At 37.5% G+C, this 18,734-nt stretch overlaps 1 protein-coding gene across 5 annotated transcripts in view; it reads left to right on the top strand.

The window, feature by feature from the left end:
- IL6ST (interleukin 6 cytokine family signal transducer) overlaps positions 1-18,734 on the top strand; it is a 2,713,809-nt gene that overhangs the window by 1,879,224 nt on the left and 815,851 nt on the right. For all 5 annotated transcript variants that reach the window (XM_044063784.1, XM_044063780.1, XM_044063781.1 and 2 more), the window contains one exon: positions 3,836-3,918. In XM_044063784.1, coding sequence (XP_043919719.1) covers positions 3,836-3,918 — 83 coding nt within the window. The remainder of the gene's footprint in view (positions 1-3,835; positions 3,919-18,734) is intronic.

The raw sequence follows: 18,734 nt of genomic DNA, 5'->3' as shown, positions 1-18,734 counted from the left end.
TAGTAATAATGATGAGAAGGTGGGCTTTTCATCTCCTGATGGCAACAACTGTGATGAATTTTCCCATGCCTTTGTTACCACCTATACCAGAGGTTCCAAAAGTGTGTGCCGTGGCACTCTGGGGAGCAGCGGCTTTCTCACAGGGGCACCACAAACTAATAAGCTTAGCTGCAAAATAAATAGTGAACAGTTCACGGTTTATTTTGCAGCTAAGCATATTAGTTCGTGGTGAACTAAGATTAGACCTACACTGTAGCTTTTTAGCAGAACTGGCATCAAGTATAGCAGCGGTCCGCAGCCACCAGGCCACGTACCAGTACCGGGCCATGGAGCACTTAGAACTGGGCCGTTAGGTAAGTGAATGCCTGCATGAGTGTGTTTGTCTGCATGTGTGAGTGAATGTGTGCATGAAAGCAAAAGAGTCTGTGTGTGTGTGTGTGTGTGTGTGTGTGTGTGTGTGTGTGTGTGTGTGTGAGAGAGAGATTGGGAGAGTGAGAGCAATGTGTGAGTGAATGCAGGAATGAATGAAGAAGTGGCTGTGTGTGTGTGTGTGTGTGTGTGTGTGTGTGTGTGTGTGTGTGTGTGTGTGTGTGTGTGTGTGTGTGTGTGTGTGTGTGTGAGAGAGATCGGGAGAGTGAGAGCGATGTGTGAATGAATACAGGAATGAATGAAGAAGTGGCGGGGTGTGTGTGTGTGTGTGTGTGTGTGTGTGTGTGTGTGAGATCGGGAGATTGAGAGCGATGTGTCAGTGAATGCAGGTATGAATGAGGAAGTGGCTGTGTATGTGTAAGATCGTGAGAGTGACAGCAATGTGTGAATGAATGCAGGTATGAATGAGGATGTGACTATGACTGTGTGAGAGATTGGAAAAGAGTGAGAGTGATGTGTGTGAGTGAATGCTTCAGGAATGCAAAAGAGACTGTGTGTGTGTGTGTGTGTGTGTGTGTGTGTGTGTGTGTGTGTGTGTGTGTGTGTGTGTGTGTGTGTGTGTGTGTGTGTGTGTGTGTGAAGAATGATCCCTGGCAGCAGCAGCAATGAGGTCTGTGTAAGTCTGGACCATACCACTGGACACATACCTCTCACCCTGTTAGATCAAGAAATCTGGACAAAGCCAAAAATAGTGGGGGTAGAAAGGCACAAAATAGAGACACTTTTAAGTACTACTCTCACAAACTTAGAAAGTTGATAGAAATGCAGGTTTTGCCTTAGCATGAATTTTCTGAAGGGTATGAAGTATGAAACTCAACTGCCTGCCATTATTTTCTGACTTCACCCTCAGTGATATGCCAGTGATTTGCCAGAAAACAATTTTATGAGAAAAAGACCAAAAATATAAGGCAAAAATCTGGACATTCTGCAAAAATCTATACAGTTGAGAGGTATGCTGGACAGAGCCAAATAATAGGGACAGATTTTAAATATTGCTCTTATAAACTTAAAGATAATAAGGTTGCCATTAGGTTTGCTTACCTCTCAACCATAGTAGATCAGTGTTATGCTGTTAAGCAGAATGTACGCTTTTTTTTTTTTTGGTAATTGTCTTTTTATTGTACTTTTGAGCTTTTCTCACCGGGTCTCCTAGTCCAGTTGGGCAGCCTCATTAAACAAATGTCAAATAAATAAATGAAATATGCACTTGATGTGCGCTGGGGGGGCCGCCTTGGGAAAACCTGGATTCAGCAAGGGAGCCGAGAATCAAAAAAGTATGGGAACCACTGAGTTATGTGGAAAGCATAAAGCGATGTTAAAGTCCTCCACAAATTTCGTCACTAAATCCTGTCCTTTCTTTGGGAAGGAAAGCAGAAACCAGCAATATATAGGTTGGAAGTAATTCCATAAAAACAGCAAGCACTAAAATCAAGTGCCAGCCGCAACAGGAACATGTAGTCTCCCAGCAAGACAGACTGTACAACAATAACAACCAATGACAGTCCCATCTACCATCTTTCTCACCATGGACTTCAATTTCATTGTCACTCCATTTATTTATTTATTTTCTTGTTGGGTTAAATGGGTAGGTGGATTGGTCCTTAGTCCTCTTTAGACATAGAGTAAAAGATACTCCATGTACTTTAGGTAGACGTGCCTTATTCCACATACATTAGGACACTATACCCTGCTACATCTCAGGGGAGAACAAACAGTTAAAACAGTACAGTACAATGACAAATGATATTTTTAAATACTATGCTACACTATACTCCAAGGGAGAATGCATTAGTAGTGAATTATTTATGTAGCAAAGAAGAACATTTTGAAGTTCACCAGCAGGGTTTTGAAAAGCAGCACTTGTATACTTAGGGTGCATTTTATGAGATGAAGGGCACCATCGTTTATATTTGTAGTGGTTACATTTGTATGTTGTGGCTAAGTGATCTGTCAGCCTAGACCGAAATTTAGCATAGTCCACCTCATTTTTGATACTGTCAGGAAGCTAGTTCACTGTTTAATGAATGATGAGCAGTGCTGTGTGAGAGAATCAGGTAGGCAATAAACCTACTAGTCATACTGAGATTCATTTGAAGTTTGTGCTGTAGAAAGAACTGAGAGAAACAACATAGAACATATTTTAATTTTAACATTAGCAAGTTTATACCCACATTTATTTCTGTCTTGTTAAGTAACTAGCATGGAGATGTTTAATACATTATCCATGGATATCTGTATATGATGCTTAAATATGACTGTAGAATACAGCCAGACTCACGAGTATTAAGAGAGGCACAGTGTGTTTTGGCTTCTTACCTGAGTTGAATAGCATTATGTTAAGTTTTTTTTTTTTTTTTTTTTTTTTTTTTTTAAGTATTAGCTTGCTCTCAAAGAGGCTTACTAAATCTGAGTCTTCATTTGTTTAGCAGTATCCCACAGGAGATATCAGATTTCTTCAGAGTAAGATTATCTCCATACATGATTATGTGAAGACCATGGTAGGTTTAGTATGAGTTTATTAACAAAGGAGAAATAAGTGTGTCCTATAACCCCATAGTACTCTTTAACTGGAAAGTTTCAGTAACAGATTTGTGAGTAACCTTTACCACTCTGTGAGGAAGGCTTACTCATTGTTCAACACAGTAACATTAAATAACTTTAAACATGTTGGTAATGTAGATTATAGAACCTTTTTCTTCTCCTTAAGTTCCATACTCAGTTCCCCATACACTGAAAGGTTTGGTTCGTTTGAGCTTTCTTGTAATTCAGCAGCAGATGGCTATTCAAGCAATGTAGCCAGTGCCTATGGCAGGAAAAGAGAAGCAATTTCAAAGAACTTATTGCTGTATTTAAGTAACTATAACAAAAATGTAAACTGACTTTGGCTTTGCCAAATTATAACAAAAATATAAAAGTGGGAAAAAGATACAAGGAGATTTGTCAGTTTAGATTTCTTTTGGCCTTGCTGCATGCTTTTGGCAGATCATGGAGTCATTCAAAATATATGAGCTGAAGAAAGCAGAAGGCCAGATTTGTCAAGTTATGCAAGGTTTTTGACTATATCTTCTACATGCATTTCCCATTTCAGAACTTTTACTTTATGCCTGTTGTGGGCAGAGTTGCCTTTTTTCTGATCTGAGAGGAGTGTGACAGATCAGCAGTACAGGTGCAGGGCCTCAGAGACAAATCTTTCTTCAGTAGCATGTATATGATAATAGAGTACGTAGATAACCCAAATTAGTAAATGTTTCCAGTTGATCTGAAGTGCATGATAGTCTGTAGTTACAGACATATGGTGTAAGTGAAGCTCTGTATTGATGTTAAACATGTAACTGTTCTGTTTCAGCAGATTCTTCAGTTTTAAGTTTCTGTAAAATAAAATTTACTTTTTTATTTCTTTTACTAGAACCAACTAAAAAAGTAGATATTTGGAGATTTATTGAATCTTCTGAGTCTCATAACAGCAGACTTGTGCACCTGATGTGGAAGGTAATCAATTAATGAAATAAGTAGTTGATTTGTGAATATATTTTTTAGATAATATGTTGTTGTTCTTTTTATGTTCTTCCCAGCCATGTTCACTTGATCAGCCATTGGCTCCCCTACCTGCATCCAGCCAGCGTATTCATTCTTTCTACAGAGTGAAGACCAGGCCCATTTGTTCCCCAGACAGACAGACAGACAGGGCAAGTGCCTAATCTGCCATTCATTCTCTGGTGCAGGAAAAATGCATAATCATTTCCTGCCCTTGGACTTGTGGTTAGGATGCTAAGGAGCAGGTTAATCTGCAGGCCATACTGGGACAATCCCCATCCTCATAGTAACTGCTGCTGAATGTTAAGTGCCATGAACAATCCCATACAGTTACTGACTCATCTGGCTGATATGCAGCACAGTGTTCCCACCATATTAACTCCTGGCTGCAGTACCCCTGCACTCCTGTAGGGCTCAGTTGTGCAGCAGCCACACTGCCTTCCTTCCTTCAGTATGTCTGAGCCACTATCGCTGGCTATTTGTATTGAGGCTTTATCCATGTATGCCACACACACACACACACACACACACACACATGTACTTTCACGCTTTTTGATGCTCTGTTTAACTTATTTAAATGGGTGCAAATGCATTTGGCAAAAATGTTATGTTAATAATAAAGTCTGAGAATTTTTGTAACGCTTTGTTAAATGTAATGTAAGAGCTTGCATGTCATAAGTTTTTAAGTCATACTGTATGTTGAGTCAGACACCTGCTGTTGTGTTCAATATCATAAACTCTGCACCCTTCCTCTCACTCTACCAATTTGCCTTTTCATCAGTTCACTGTATGTCCTCCATCTATGTTGCATCCATGAAAATGTCATTTGCATTTGAATATTATCTGCATAACTTCATGCAGTGTTAAATATTTTTAAAAAAAGTACAAAACAAGTTCTGCAAATGCCATACAGATTTGTTTATTAAGTAAAATCAAAACACAAAGCTTTTGGATATCTGAAAGTTTGTGTTCGCAGAACTCGTTTTGTACTTTTTTCTTGTTTTAGTGTAATTACAAGGTTCTGCTTCACTACTGTGCTGGCCATATTTTTATTGTTTGGGTTAGATATTTATCAGTGAAACCTTTCTCATTGCTGCATAAGCCAGTGTTTGTATTTTTTTTCCATTTTTGTTCTCTTCTGTATCACACTGGAAAACAAATGTTGTTTGTGTCTAGAGAACCAGCTTAATTAATTAACTAAATACTATGGAAAGCAGTGTTATGAAGTGTATACTTTAACTCACATTTGCTATTTATATTTTGTCATCACAGTTATCCAGCTGGGTTGTGGCCCATTTTCTTCAGAGACTTTGAGAGGAAATATCCAAATAAAATGCATGCAGTAATGAAAAACATGAGAGTTTATACAGGAGCTTGTTTGGGGACCCGGCATCCCATTTTAATTCTTAGATGTTTTAAGGGGAGAATCTGGCTGTACTGTATTATGTTGTGGAATAGTTTTACCTCCTTTTGAAGTAAATTAAATTCCATTTGGAAAGTAAAATGTGTTATACCTTACTAATACGTCTGGAAGCTGCATTATTATTGAAGTTAATGAAAATATCTGAAAAAATAGCTACCATCTTTTTTTTTCAGCTAAGCAGCAAAACAAATTTTGTAATACAGTACTTACCTTGAAAATAAATTACCTCCACTCCCCCACAAGTAAAAGTAGTTAATAGTTAAACACACCTTGAGTGATTATGTGCCCTGTTGGTTGTTAAATTACCTGAGTTAAAGTTTTCATTATCAGTTGTGATTACAGTGGCATGGACTGCATTCCTGTGATTCATATGATATGTTGTAACTTCATTGCTATGCTCATTCTCCGCCACATGCATGAGAAGTGGATTGCAAAGCCAACACTGTTGAATTACATCAGCACAGAGAGTTGGACGAAAAGTGGAGTGTGAGTTATACAGTCGCATTATCTTGTAAAAGTAAGATATTGTTTTTTTTAAATATTTACATTATATAGTAGAAATACAGTACAGTAGAGTTTTCGGTAATTCATATGGTTATCCATGGTAGGGGTGCTGAAGACCAGTTGGTAGAGATGTGCTCTCATGATTTTACAGTTCTTCCAGCATAACCAAAATGTTACTCACAAGTTATAGCATACAGCTAAACACCTGTAATAGTGTAGTGGAAGCTCCCTGTGAAAAGTGGTAAATAGTTTCTGAAGCTAGTCTTGTGTATAGGTAAATGTTATTGTAAGTCATAACATTTTTGTTTACTGATCTGCTAGGCTGTGTTAGTCTGGTAATTTTTTCTACAGATGTTGTTTTTTTCTTTGCAAAGGACAACTCAGACCTTATTCCCCTGAACATAATGATGCAGGTGGCATGAAGCTACCCACATAAAAAAGAGCATTTCCATATGCCTCTTTTATTTCTCACTATTGTGTAACCATCGGCCACTTGAATACATTTTCTAGTAAAGTCCTTCTGTTTGTCCCTCACAGATGTCTTCATGTTAGAGTTCAATAAACTCTTCAAAATGTTACTGTTTTACAAATTCTTATTTGGAGGGTATGTTTCCTTTCAGAACTGATGTATGTGTGCTTGTAGTAGACTGGTAGCCCCAAAAAAGCTTACACAATGTGTTGTTATAACCTTGAGAATGGTTAAGTAAAGTTAAAAAAGTTGGAACGCTTATGAGATGCAAAGCTTAAGTTTTTATTTGCCAGAAATAAAGACTCAAGAAGTTAGAAAAACACCCCTAAAAGAAAGTTTCAGGAGTAAAAGACTCAAAAAATGGAGGAAAAAGGAGAAAAAGCTGTAGTTAAGCATACTGAAAAAAATAAAGCAGCTGAGAAACAAAATAAATGGCAGTCCATGTCCAGTTCTTTAAAGGAACTTGTTAGTACTTTGTCAGTTCGGAGCTCATGGACTCATAAGTTGGTCGTAAAGCTACTTAGAAGGAATTAATTTTCATCAGCCTAGACAAAATACTTGTACTGGCATTCTTCACCTTCAACAGAAGTACAGATAATCACCCTGTAAGTGCAGGATTTACAGCTGTAACGTAAGAAGTAAAAATGTATTTTAATGGAAAGTTCCATGAAAATTCATGAGCCCTTACCTGCTAAGTTGAGTATGTTACTGGTATAAACATTGGGAACTTTTGTCTCTACCAGTTCTGCTCCTAGGTTTTGACTGCAGGTTCCTTGCAATGGAATACTTAAGAATGTAGAAAGCTGTTTTTTTTTTTTCCACAACTGCTAACATCAGTCTCCCATACTAACCCCACTGTGCTCCTCCATTAAAATGGTTGATGGATGATATAATCTCATAGTCACAATGTACAGGGTTTGATTCTCATCATTGAAAGGGAAACTGGCTAGGCTTAAAATGGCCCACAAGGACAGCTAGCCTAACACTTACCTATGAACCTAAATTAATGGACCTGAACAAGATCCACTGGATCAGCATTCTACCTAGGTTAATGAATAAAATAAATCAGGAAATTTTACCAGCAACTGTGTAGACCCAAGACAGTAAAAAAGCAAATGGCGGACTATATCAATATAAAATAGCTTAAAAAAATCACCAAAACAAAAATGAGATGTTACTAAAATCTACTTAAAACATTTTTAATAGAAACAATAAATAAATACAGACACAACTGAACAACTGAAAAGGTTTCGCCACTGAAAGCACTTTGTAGACCAAACAAATGCAGACAGAAAAAGAACACGAACTGCTGCCAAAGCTGATTAAATCCTGTATTTAAAACTACCTTTAATCAATAAAACTTAAAATTCATGCACCAAAAGTAACTGACTGATAGGTAGGATAAGTGCTTTCGGTTTCCAGGATTTGATAAAGGTAGAAACCGAACGCGCTTATCCTACTTTTCAGTCAGTTACTTTTGGTGTATGAATTTTACATTTTATTGATTAAAGGTGGTTTTAAATATGGGATTTAATCAGCTTTGGTAGCAGTTTGTGTTCTTTTTCTGTTTATAAATAAATACAGTGAGGTTTCCATTTAGTAGTCACAACTAACAAAGACTTCATCAGACTTTTTGGCTATTTTTATTATAGCAATGGCTTTTAATGGTATCTTGATATTGTTATGGTGATTTTTTTTTTTTTTAATTTTTAAATATGAGGGAGATCTCCCTCTCCCATATATTCCATCAGTACATTCATCACTCTGTCCCTAAGAAATGAACACCACTGCAAAACCATTGAAAAAGCTTGCTGGCTACCTGTGAAGCAATGCGCTAACCTTCTACTCGCTTCTTGGTTGTTTAAACTTATCAAGAATGAGGCTTTCCCCCTGATAGCTTCCAGAATATTCAGAGATACAACAACATGCAGCCTTAGAAGTCTTAATCATTCAGTTCCTCTGCTGCAAACCTCGTCCCCTAAAGTAGGCTTCAGTATGCAAACCACGTTTTCCCAAACTGTGTGACTTTCTCTTTCTTTTCTTAAAGATCTTTCTGGTTACCCCATTTACTGATTTCAAGACTCAAGGAAAATACAACTGCTCTCAGTCTCTCTCTGGTCATATAAGTTGACCCCTTCCTACCCTACTTCCCTCTACATAGCTTGTTCTGACTATTTTTAATTGTGATGCTTTCAGCATACCAACTGCAATAGCCACTCTCTATATAATGCATGTATGTAAAGTGTTTTGTCAGTCAATCTATACAGTGTCATGTATCTATTATCTTTATGCTCATGTATCTATTGTCTTTATGCCCTCACACCAACTCTTGATATTCACATTATGTATAATAAATGAAGAAACAACCAGATGGAAACCACCACAATGTAAAAATAAAGTTGATTTATTGTATAACAAGCACTTTCACGTGCATCCAAGGCACGCTTCCTCAGGTTTATACAGCTTTACTTCATTAAACAGCTTTTATATACTTCTAAATCATCCATCAATTAACTTTATGTATAATAAATGTAAGTTTTGCATTTTGTCATTCACTTTGTTTATAATGCCATGAATCTGTTGTGTTTACCGTCAGGCTGAGACTGAAGTAGTACAGTGAGATCAGTGCTTCTACCCTGGTTAACAAATTCAAAGTAAATGAAGTAAACAAATAGATGTTCTGACAACAAAGAAGACTTTTTATATGGTACACTAACAGTGTCCCCGCCAGAACCTGATTTCAATCATGAGGATACCACCTTTCAATCGTAATGGTCTCCACCAGAAGATATTATATTTGGTGAGATCTTTAATTACATGGGAATTTTTTTGAATGACAATTAGGAGCCCCTTCAAAGAAAAAAAATAATGATGATGAGGTAAAAACAAACCGTATTGTCTAGCATATTTAAGGACATTTTATATGACAACTGTCAACACCCAAACCCTGCCCCTAAGAGGTGTGTAGATTTTATAGAGCCCATACAGACAGACCAGAAGTGCATAAGAGTCTTAAATGGCTTCTGGGACTATTTTCTGTTCTTCAGAATCACAAGAAAGGAAAACAGTTCAGTTAGCTTCCTTAGACAGAAAATCCAATATATTAAATAGATCTAGAAAGAAAGTAAGCAGTCCCCTATTGAAATATTGGCACTTGAAATGCCAAGTGCTGCAAAGCCAAAAAAAAAAAAAAAGACTTGAAAATCGCTCTTCTCCTTAAAAATCCCCCCCCCCCCCAAACTTATATATACCAACTGTAAGTTTGCCATACCTTGGAGAAAATGGAATATTGTGGGAGATGGCATATTGGACTTACTGTATGTAAGTCTGTTCTTTCAGCCGTTCTTTGGGGCTCGCTGTAGCAGGTCCCAACATTTCAAATGGTTACCAAAGTAACTATAAATAGTAAATAGTAGGGCCGGCAGTGGTGGTGCAGCGGTTGTTTGCATTAACAGCCACAGCAAGAGGTTCTCGCGCGTTTCTCGGCTGCTGGGGTGCCTTCTGTGTTGCCTTTGTTTCCTCAGGTGGTGTTGCAATGGGTTTCCTCCCTCCCTCCGGTTTCCTCCATCATTTTGGATGCATTTATTGGGACATCCGCGCAACAAACCTGAAAACAGGATCTGTGGAACAAAATTTAGTCCGGAAAAATAAATAAATAAAAATAAAAAATAAACAGTTTTAGTAGCATGCTCATTAAAGCAATAAACTATCTTGACTACTTGGTATCTTATCAGAGCTCAACACTGAGGAAGTGACAATCCAGAGACTTCAGAAGGGATACATAGGAGTTAAATAAAAAAAAAAAAAAACTTAACATACCTCATATGATAGGTGTGCATGATGCATTGGATGCATCATCTAGAGCCACAATATGTGGGGAAGCTGTAAGAAAGGATGCCTGTCCTGAAGATGTAAAGGGTCAGATTCTCAGTTCCCCAGTCTGAACTGATACCTCCTTGGAAAATCAGTAAGTTACAGCTTTGTAAGAAACTTCTCTGCGTGGAAGATTTTTAGTCCATATATTTCTAGTTAATCACTGTATATTAATCAGATCAGACAATAGTAGTATAAGTAGCAAACGTAAACTCGTCTTAAGTCAAAACAAAACAAAAATTAATAATACAAAATATATAATTGTATAGCATTACTAAGTATTCGAAAGTAATCCAAGCAAGGCAGGCAGTCTGTTTCCAGTCGAAAATGCTTTATTAAGTACACAGACAAGCGACCCAAGTAAAACAAAAACAGAGTAATAATTTCCTCACAAGCTTTCTATATATATATATATATATATATATATATATATATATATATATATATACTTTTTATCAGGCATGGAAATGGTTTATTGTGCTGTAAAACAAAGTGTCATTGGTACACATGTTAAATTCACATCCCTTCCCCCATCAGTGTGACATTCGAGCTGGTCCTGCCCTACTTAGTAGCTGTCATAATAATATATAACCCTTATGTACTTTAAATAAAATTATATAATGATGTGGTACCTCTTATTTAACCAAATGGGTGGTGGTGCTGCGGTAGCATTGTCGTCTCACAGTAAGACGTTGTCCTGTTCGATTCTCAGCTAGAGCGTCTTCTGTGTGGAGACATGCGTGAATGGGCGTACCTTCGTTGAAGGTTGTGCGTTTGGGCCAGCAACTCGGCACATAAAAATCTACTGCCAATCATTAGCGGACTGGATTTCCGTTGTGGTGACCCCTAACTGGGAAAAGCCGAAAGACACAACAATTAAGTAGATTATTAAGTCTGTGATTTTATCCAAGATAATATACTACATGGCTGGAAATATATTAACCTTAGTTCATTTGGCAATCAAAAAATATATAGAAATATATACATATACATTTTGGATGTAAAAATCAGTTTCTGTTTTCATAACCTATTGTTAACAAAGATCGCTTTCGTCCTTCTAGACTTCTTCAGGTCTGTGTACAAGAACCCTAAAAACCTATATAATTGTATAATTAGTTAGTATTGTTATTACACATCATTTTGAATAAAGTGGAAAAAAAGAACCAGAAAAAAATAAAAATAAGAAAAAATGTATGTATGATGATGGAAACAAAATATACACTTAAATTTCAACTGATTTAAAATGGTATTTAAAACCAATTTGTAGAATAAAATAAAATAAAATACAATTAGTTATGTAAACAATGTGGCAATTTTCTAAGTTCCAGTGCACTTTTAATTGAACATTAGTAGTTTAGTCCAGGCTTCCTAAAAGAGTTCAGCTTTAATTGCCACATGAGTTCATGTTTCTCCGGATCACATAGACATGGGTGATCTTGAAGGAGACATCCCGAATATTCTGGAGAGACATGAACTCATGTGGCAGTTAAAGCTGAACTCTTTTAGGAAGCCTGGACTAAACTATACTGTTCAATTAAAAGTGCACTGGAACTTCGAAAATTGCCACATTGTTTACATGACTAATTGTATTTTATTTTATTTTATTCTACAAATTGGTTTTAAATACCATTTTAAATCAGTTGAAATTATGTATATTTTGTTTCCATCATCATACATACATTTTTTCTTATTTTTATTTTTTTCTGGTTCTTTTTTCTCACTTTATTCAAAATTTTGTGTAATAACAATACTAACTATTTATACAATTATATAGGTTTTTAGGATTCTTGTACACAGACCTGAAGAAGTCTAGAAGGAAAGATCTTTGTTAACAATAGGTTATGAAAACAGAAATTGATTTTTACATGCAAAATGTATATGTATATATTTATATATATTTTTTGATTGCCAAATGAACTAAGGTTGATATATTTCCAGCCATGTAGTATATTGTCTTGGATAAAATCACAAACTTAATCATCTACTTAATAATTTGGTTAAATAAGAAGTACCACATCATTATATAATTTTATTTAAAGTACATAAGGGTTATATATTATTATGACAGCTACTAAGTAGGGCAGGACCAGCTCGAATGTCACACTGATAGAGGAAGGGGTGTGAATTTAACATGTGTACCAATAACACTTTGTTTTACAGCACAATAAACCACTCCCATGCCTGATAAAAAGTATATATATATATATATATATATATATATATATTTAGAAAGCTTGTGAGGAAATTATTACTCTATTTTTGTTTTACTTGGATCGCTTGTCTGTGTACTTAATAAAGGATTTTCGACTGGAAACAGACTGCCTGCCTTGCTTGGATTACTTTTGAATACTTAGTAATGATGTACAATTATATATTTTGTATTATTACTTTTTGTTTTGTTTTGACTTAAGACAAGTTTACGTTCGCTACTTATATTACTATTGTCTGATTTGATTAATATACAGTGATTAACTAGAAATATATGGACTGAAAATCTTCCACACAGAGAAGTTTCTTACACTGTTTTGTTTTTGGACCCACTAGACTTTAGTGGGTTGTTTTGAGACTTCTGGGATACCACAGAGATTACTTGTTTTAAGTTACATCTTTGGAGACTTAGACAAGAAATGTTTTGCTTTAAAACATGCTTTTTTATACTCATACACTCAAGCTTCAAGACACTTCCCCAATAATAATGAGCTGTCTTTATCTTTTTTATATATTTGTTAGTCAGGTAAGCCCACTGGACACAAATTTCCATTTTCAGGGGTGACCTCGCAGTAATTTCTAGTAAAGTGACTTGCTCAGAATTGCAGAGTAGGCAAGTGGGGTGGAAATAATCAAACTCTGTACCCTAGACTACAGGAAGAAGCTTGTTTAAACCAATCCAATCCAAAAATAGTGAATTAGCAAATAGTCATCACTCCCTGTACTGTAGTAGGAAAGGGTACGTACCTGCAGGGAAGATCCCACTGACCACTGCCCAGATCTCCCTAAAATCTTCTCCATTTTACCCCTGGAAGTTCTATATATAGGTTTTGGAGACAGGTACAGACAATAGGATACTTCACAATGATTGTCGAGATAATTTGGTTGAGATTCACCAACTGCCAGAAACCTCTTCATTTCCCTGAGCCATCTTAACAGGTTCAGAATGCTTTAGGTTTAATGGTACAGTTACAGGAAAAGAAGACAATATGTTAGGTCTGAGACCATCAGGAAGAGTCTGTTTTTACTTCCAACTCTTTCTGGTCCCAAAGAAAGATAAGACATTGAGACCATCATTATACCTCATAAAAACAGTGAGTTTGCTGTTGCAAACATTTTCAGAATGGTAACCTTAAAACACTACTGTCATTCACAGAAAATAATCATTTCATGCCATCTCTAGATGTGGAAACATCTTATCTCCATATTCAAGTCTTGTTCACAGAAATTATTTGAGATTCCAAATTGCTCATTTTTACTTCCAGTTTACCATGCTACCATTTTGTTTGTCCATAGCTGTGAGACTATTTACCAGATGTTTAGCTGTAGTGTTTGCACAGCTTACTGAACAAGAAGATTACCATGTTCTTCTCTGTAAGTTGCTTTTTGATAGTGGCTGAAACTAAGACCTGTTACTCCAATATCTATGGAAGTTGTAATGTTGTTTCAGTCAATGGAAAATTCATTAAGCTACAAGATACCTTTATTTTTCCTTGTAAAGACAGTATATTTCCTTGTGGTAATAAATTCTGTTCATATTAGTCTTTCTGACAGAAGAAACATCAGCTGGAGATACGGAATCTTATGAATGAACTTTCTTCATTACCAGGTATCGGGTCTATGTTAAAACAAGGAAAAGTGTAAATATATAACACTCGGTGAGCGAAAATGCATATAATCTAAATCGCTGTTGTGGGGGGCTGCACCCCCTACAGCCCCCCCCTTAAAAATATATTCCAACTCCGAGATCGCACTACAGTGAGGAAAGGGCAGATTTTCCGATCTTCACCGTACTGCGATTTCACAATATCGATGTCGCTTACCTGCGTTTTTGCTCATCCGAGCGTTCGATATTTACACTTTTTGTTGTTTTAACATAGACCCCAGGTATTACAGCAGAGCAGTACCTGTGGGCTCTTGGTCCATGTTTTCTTACATTCTTCTTGTGTGCCATGCAAAGCATCATATTAGGAAACCATAGTAGTTTCTGAATATTATAGGGAATCAGTTATCAGACTTTAGAAAAGTGATCCTGCTGTTAAATTGAATAAGGATGTTTTATGGTGGCAAGATCTTGTCAGCTTGACAAAGAAAATGGCACTTGTCTCCACCTGATATTCAGCAACAGTTGACAACAGACTTCTCAGACTGTGTTTGGATGGGGCTCACTTTAAGGGTCTCACAACTCCATGTTTATTACAGGGCTTATGGTCTAAGCTTTTTATGAAAACGAAGCAAAGTATACAGAAAATGTAATAAAATGAAAATAATTATTGTAAGTAAGTGTTATTAAATTTGCAAATACCATAAACAATCTAAATATATTAAATATAAATAAAATACAGACAAGAACACTATTTTCAAAATTAAAATGACATAGTATTAAATATAAAAAATATAACTGTTGAAAGTAAATAGACCATCTGAACAAATAACAATAGCATTTCTTTGTAACGTCGATAGATCCTGCAAAGAAAACTCCAGCAAGCCAACAGTTCACAAAACTCAACTTTTGCAAGTCTTGCAAGTTCCATGCAGAGTTTTGAGAGAACACTAAAACAATCCCCAGAGCAGCAGTGTAGAAACACAAAATCTTATGAACATAAACAAAATGTCCATGTTGATGGAGTAGACATCCAAGCTCTTAAGCAGAAACTAAGTCTAGGACTCAAAGTTAGTCAGCTTGGAGTCAGCCAGAGGTTGTCACCAAAAAAGGACATCAACAAAATAAAGTGGCATGAATAGCATTTCCCAAAGTATAATGCAAAATAACATTCTACAAAGATGAAGAAGCTAGTTGTTGATCACTAACTGATCTCAAAATTGGAGATGGTACTCAGAGGCATCCACTCTGCAGCAATCAGCACATTGGCACATCTTGGCACTTGCAACAGAAATCTCCACCCGATCAAAACTTCACAAATTCACCAATTAATACCCTCGTAAGAGTGTTATTTCAAAAGATCAAAATGTAGTGCTCAGGGTAAAGGCAACAAAATAGCCAAACACTGAACTGAGAATTTTCTGTAAGCTGACATCCTGCCCCCATCTTTGGACTTGATCTTCTTGGTTCAGGAGTACTTGACTCAGCTACAAAGATCTCTAAGCAACATCCTGAAGGGAATAATGCAGTTGTATGGGCAGTGACAGTTTTTCAGGTCAGTTTTCCACCAGGACCACTTCATATTAATGCAGACAATACAGAGATGCTGCACATTAACAATGACTGGGGAGGGGATCATGAGGTCTTGTCAGCTATGCAAAGAAATATTGCATATGTGGGCCTTTATTCCAGAACAGTCTATACTTTTGGCAAGGTGCCAACCTGAAATTGTAGATGTTGTAATGCATTGATGGTTATAAAATAATTGACTATGTAAGTATGCTAATGAAGACATATATAAGCACTTTCCATGAATGTTTTGTGGACTAGTTGCAGTTTCATAAAACTGGACTAGCACAACTCCCATATAAGGCAGAAGTAAAAATTGACAGACCACTTTTAACATACTCAGCTAAATTGGTGAGGCCGTGAGACTGAACAAAAAAGTATGCTTCCATTCTTTGCAGCAACCACATTGCAGGCTAATATGCTGATGGTATAGGAGCTGATACCAGATACTGCACTGCTTACAGCAAGGAGGTATCCTTCTAGGCATCACCAGTAGCTTTCTGAACAGCTGTCTGACCAGGAGGTTAGTGACAGGTACCAAGTGAACAGAGAGCAGGTGCTTGCTGTGTGTGGCCTTTGTACACCACATAAATCTGCACAGCCAGTGGATAAACTCAATCCAACTAGCAGTAAAAGTTTAAAACTCAGAGTGTATTGGTATCTAAAGCATGTGAACACCACAGGGGTGATGCAGTGGGAGTGTCCCAGACCACCCCTTTTGCATCCTGGACAAATTCCTGCTGTCATCTCTCAGAGTGCCAGAAACTACATGAAATTCCAATCAGCATAAACTGAGCACCATGCAATAGTTCTATGAAGTTGTACACCTCTGTCTCATACTTAAGGCCATAGACAGCACCCTGTTACACAAAAGGTACTGTTTAGTGAAGCTGCACAGAGGTACAGTAATCAAAGTGATGGCATTCATTCAACTCTTATGTCATATGTGCAGTATTGGACATATATGTCAAGTCATAGTGTTGTTCAGTGGCAATGTGCATGACTATTTTATTTATTCTTTATGTATGTATGTATCCTTTGTTCACCAGATTAATTTCACTAGGCTAGTTGACACTTTTCATGGGAGACCCAAGGTGAAATTTAAAATAGAAAATTTGGCCAGGACATCAGGGACCTTTTCCTACTCTTTTTGATAGGTGCCGTGAGATCTTTTGCATCCAGCTGAGCTGCCACCCACTCAGACAGATGGGACCTTAATTCAACAACTCATCTGAAGGATGACACATTCAGGAGTACAGCACCCCCCAATATGCTGCACTGCAGTGTCAGCAGTCCATCTACCTGGTGTGGGAACAGCTGCACCAAGGTGAGTGTGCTACCTGTTGTGCCACTGATACTAATTGTCCTATGACACTGTTTAATCACCAAGGACATACCAGAGAGACATTTGGTGGGTGTGTACGTGGCCCAGAAATGTACAGACATGTAATCTAATGTATAAATAACAGAGACATAGAGTTGACTGTGACATTTTTTATGTTTTGTAGGAGACGGTGTTTACCATCTAGTTAATTATAAAGTGTATGCATTTTCATTACTTAAAAAGGAGGCATGCAATACAAGGCACAGACTAGATAGGAGTTGGTATAATGAATCCTGATTCAAGTGTCTGGACACATCTGCAACGCACACCTGAGAAGATATGTCAAGCAGTCACTGTATGAGCAGTCGTGCGTAATATAATAAGCAAGCATGGTGGCCTTCCATTCCAGGGTATAGGAGGCCTACCCTAATAAAACTGGTTAGTTGAACAATAGTAGCAGTGGGGCAGACAACCAAATTGTACAGAGGACCCTGAGAAGGATTAGCTTCAGTGCACAAGTGATAGCCAGTCACGATATGGATGGATGTAAGCACTAAGGCAACATCTAGTTCAAACGTGTGTCGTGACATGCTACAGTACACAGAGAAGTATATTGTTCACAATAGTATTGTTGCCATTATTTTTGAAACCCATGTCACTCACTGAAATGTACATATCCTGATATCCTTTGGCACAGAACATTACCTCTGTTTACAGGCATGCAGATATTTACCCACAGCAGACATGACAGTCATCACCTCTACAGGCATCAGGGGACACATAAGACAGGTTGTCACATACACAAACATACAGAACCAGGGTTGCACCATAGGACCCGGGGATGGGCAACATCCTGTGACATTAGCAGCTGTGATGTGAGCTTGATGGAACTCCACTTGATACAATGGCTTATGTTGAACCCTACATATCTACAGAGAAAGGGAACTGCTTCCCCACTAAGCTTTTGTGTACTTAGTTACCACAACAGGGCTGAACTGCATGTGCACAGGTGGTGGTCACCTTGTGCACTTGTGATCAGAGTGATTATGCGTGGTCAGCAGTCACACACATGCCATCAGATTTTGTTCATTACATAGCAGCCATATGTTCAATATGGTGTAGTTTAGTCTTATCATTCTTAGTGGTTGTTATATGTAACATACCATGGAGACTCCCATTTAGTTATGCATAGGAATGTGGGATCTGTTGTAATTACACACTGGAGTGCACTAGCCATATGGATAGGTAAGGGCAAACTTCATATTTGTTACAATTTGTGACCCTTCTGGTCATCACTAGCCTTGCCCCAGGTGTTCTGACCACCGTCCCCAGATTCCTATCCACTGGACACACTGGTTGTAGAGTTCTGCTGTAGCCCTTTGACCCCTAATCTGACAGACTTGGAATAACCCAGTGTTGCTTGTGTACTGATGGAGGGTAATGGTGTATCCACTACCACTTTGCCTATGTCACTGGTGCCATGTCTTGGAAGGAGGCTGCATTATCCTTGCCTGTCTCTACTGGGGTAGAGAAATGTAAATCCACCCAGGTGCCTGTAACAGTGGTGACATCTCCTCTGTCAGCAGTAGTGACCAGTGCAGGCAGTTTGGTAGCAACAGAGGCTGTGACTACAAAATAACTAAAATATGTCAGTAATGTTTCATCTTCATAACCAAATGTTCTTGTGATGGGTGGCCTGGCACTGCCACCAATGTCATATATGATTGGCACTAATGAAGGTTTTAATTCCACCACTACCCACCCAAAAGTGACTGATGGCATCACTTGCCACCTGTAT

This window comes from Protopterus annectens, chromosome 2.part2 (assembly GCF_019279795.1).
Source record: "Protopterus annectens isolate FY-2018-M chromosome 2.part2, PAN1.0, whole genome shotgun sequence".
NCBI lineage: Eukaryota > Metazoa > Chordata > Ceratodontiformes > Protopteridae > Protopterus > Protopterus annectens.
This window is presented reverse-complemented; position numbering and strand designations above follow the sequence as displayed.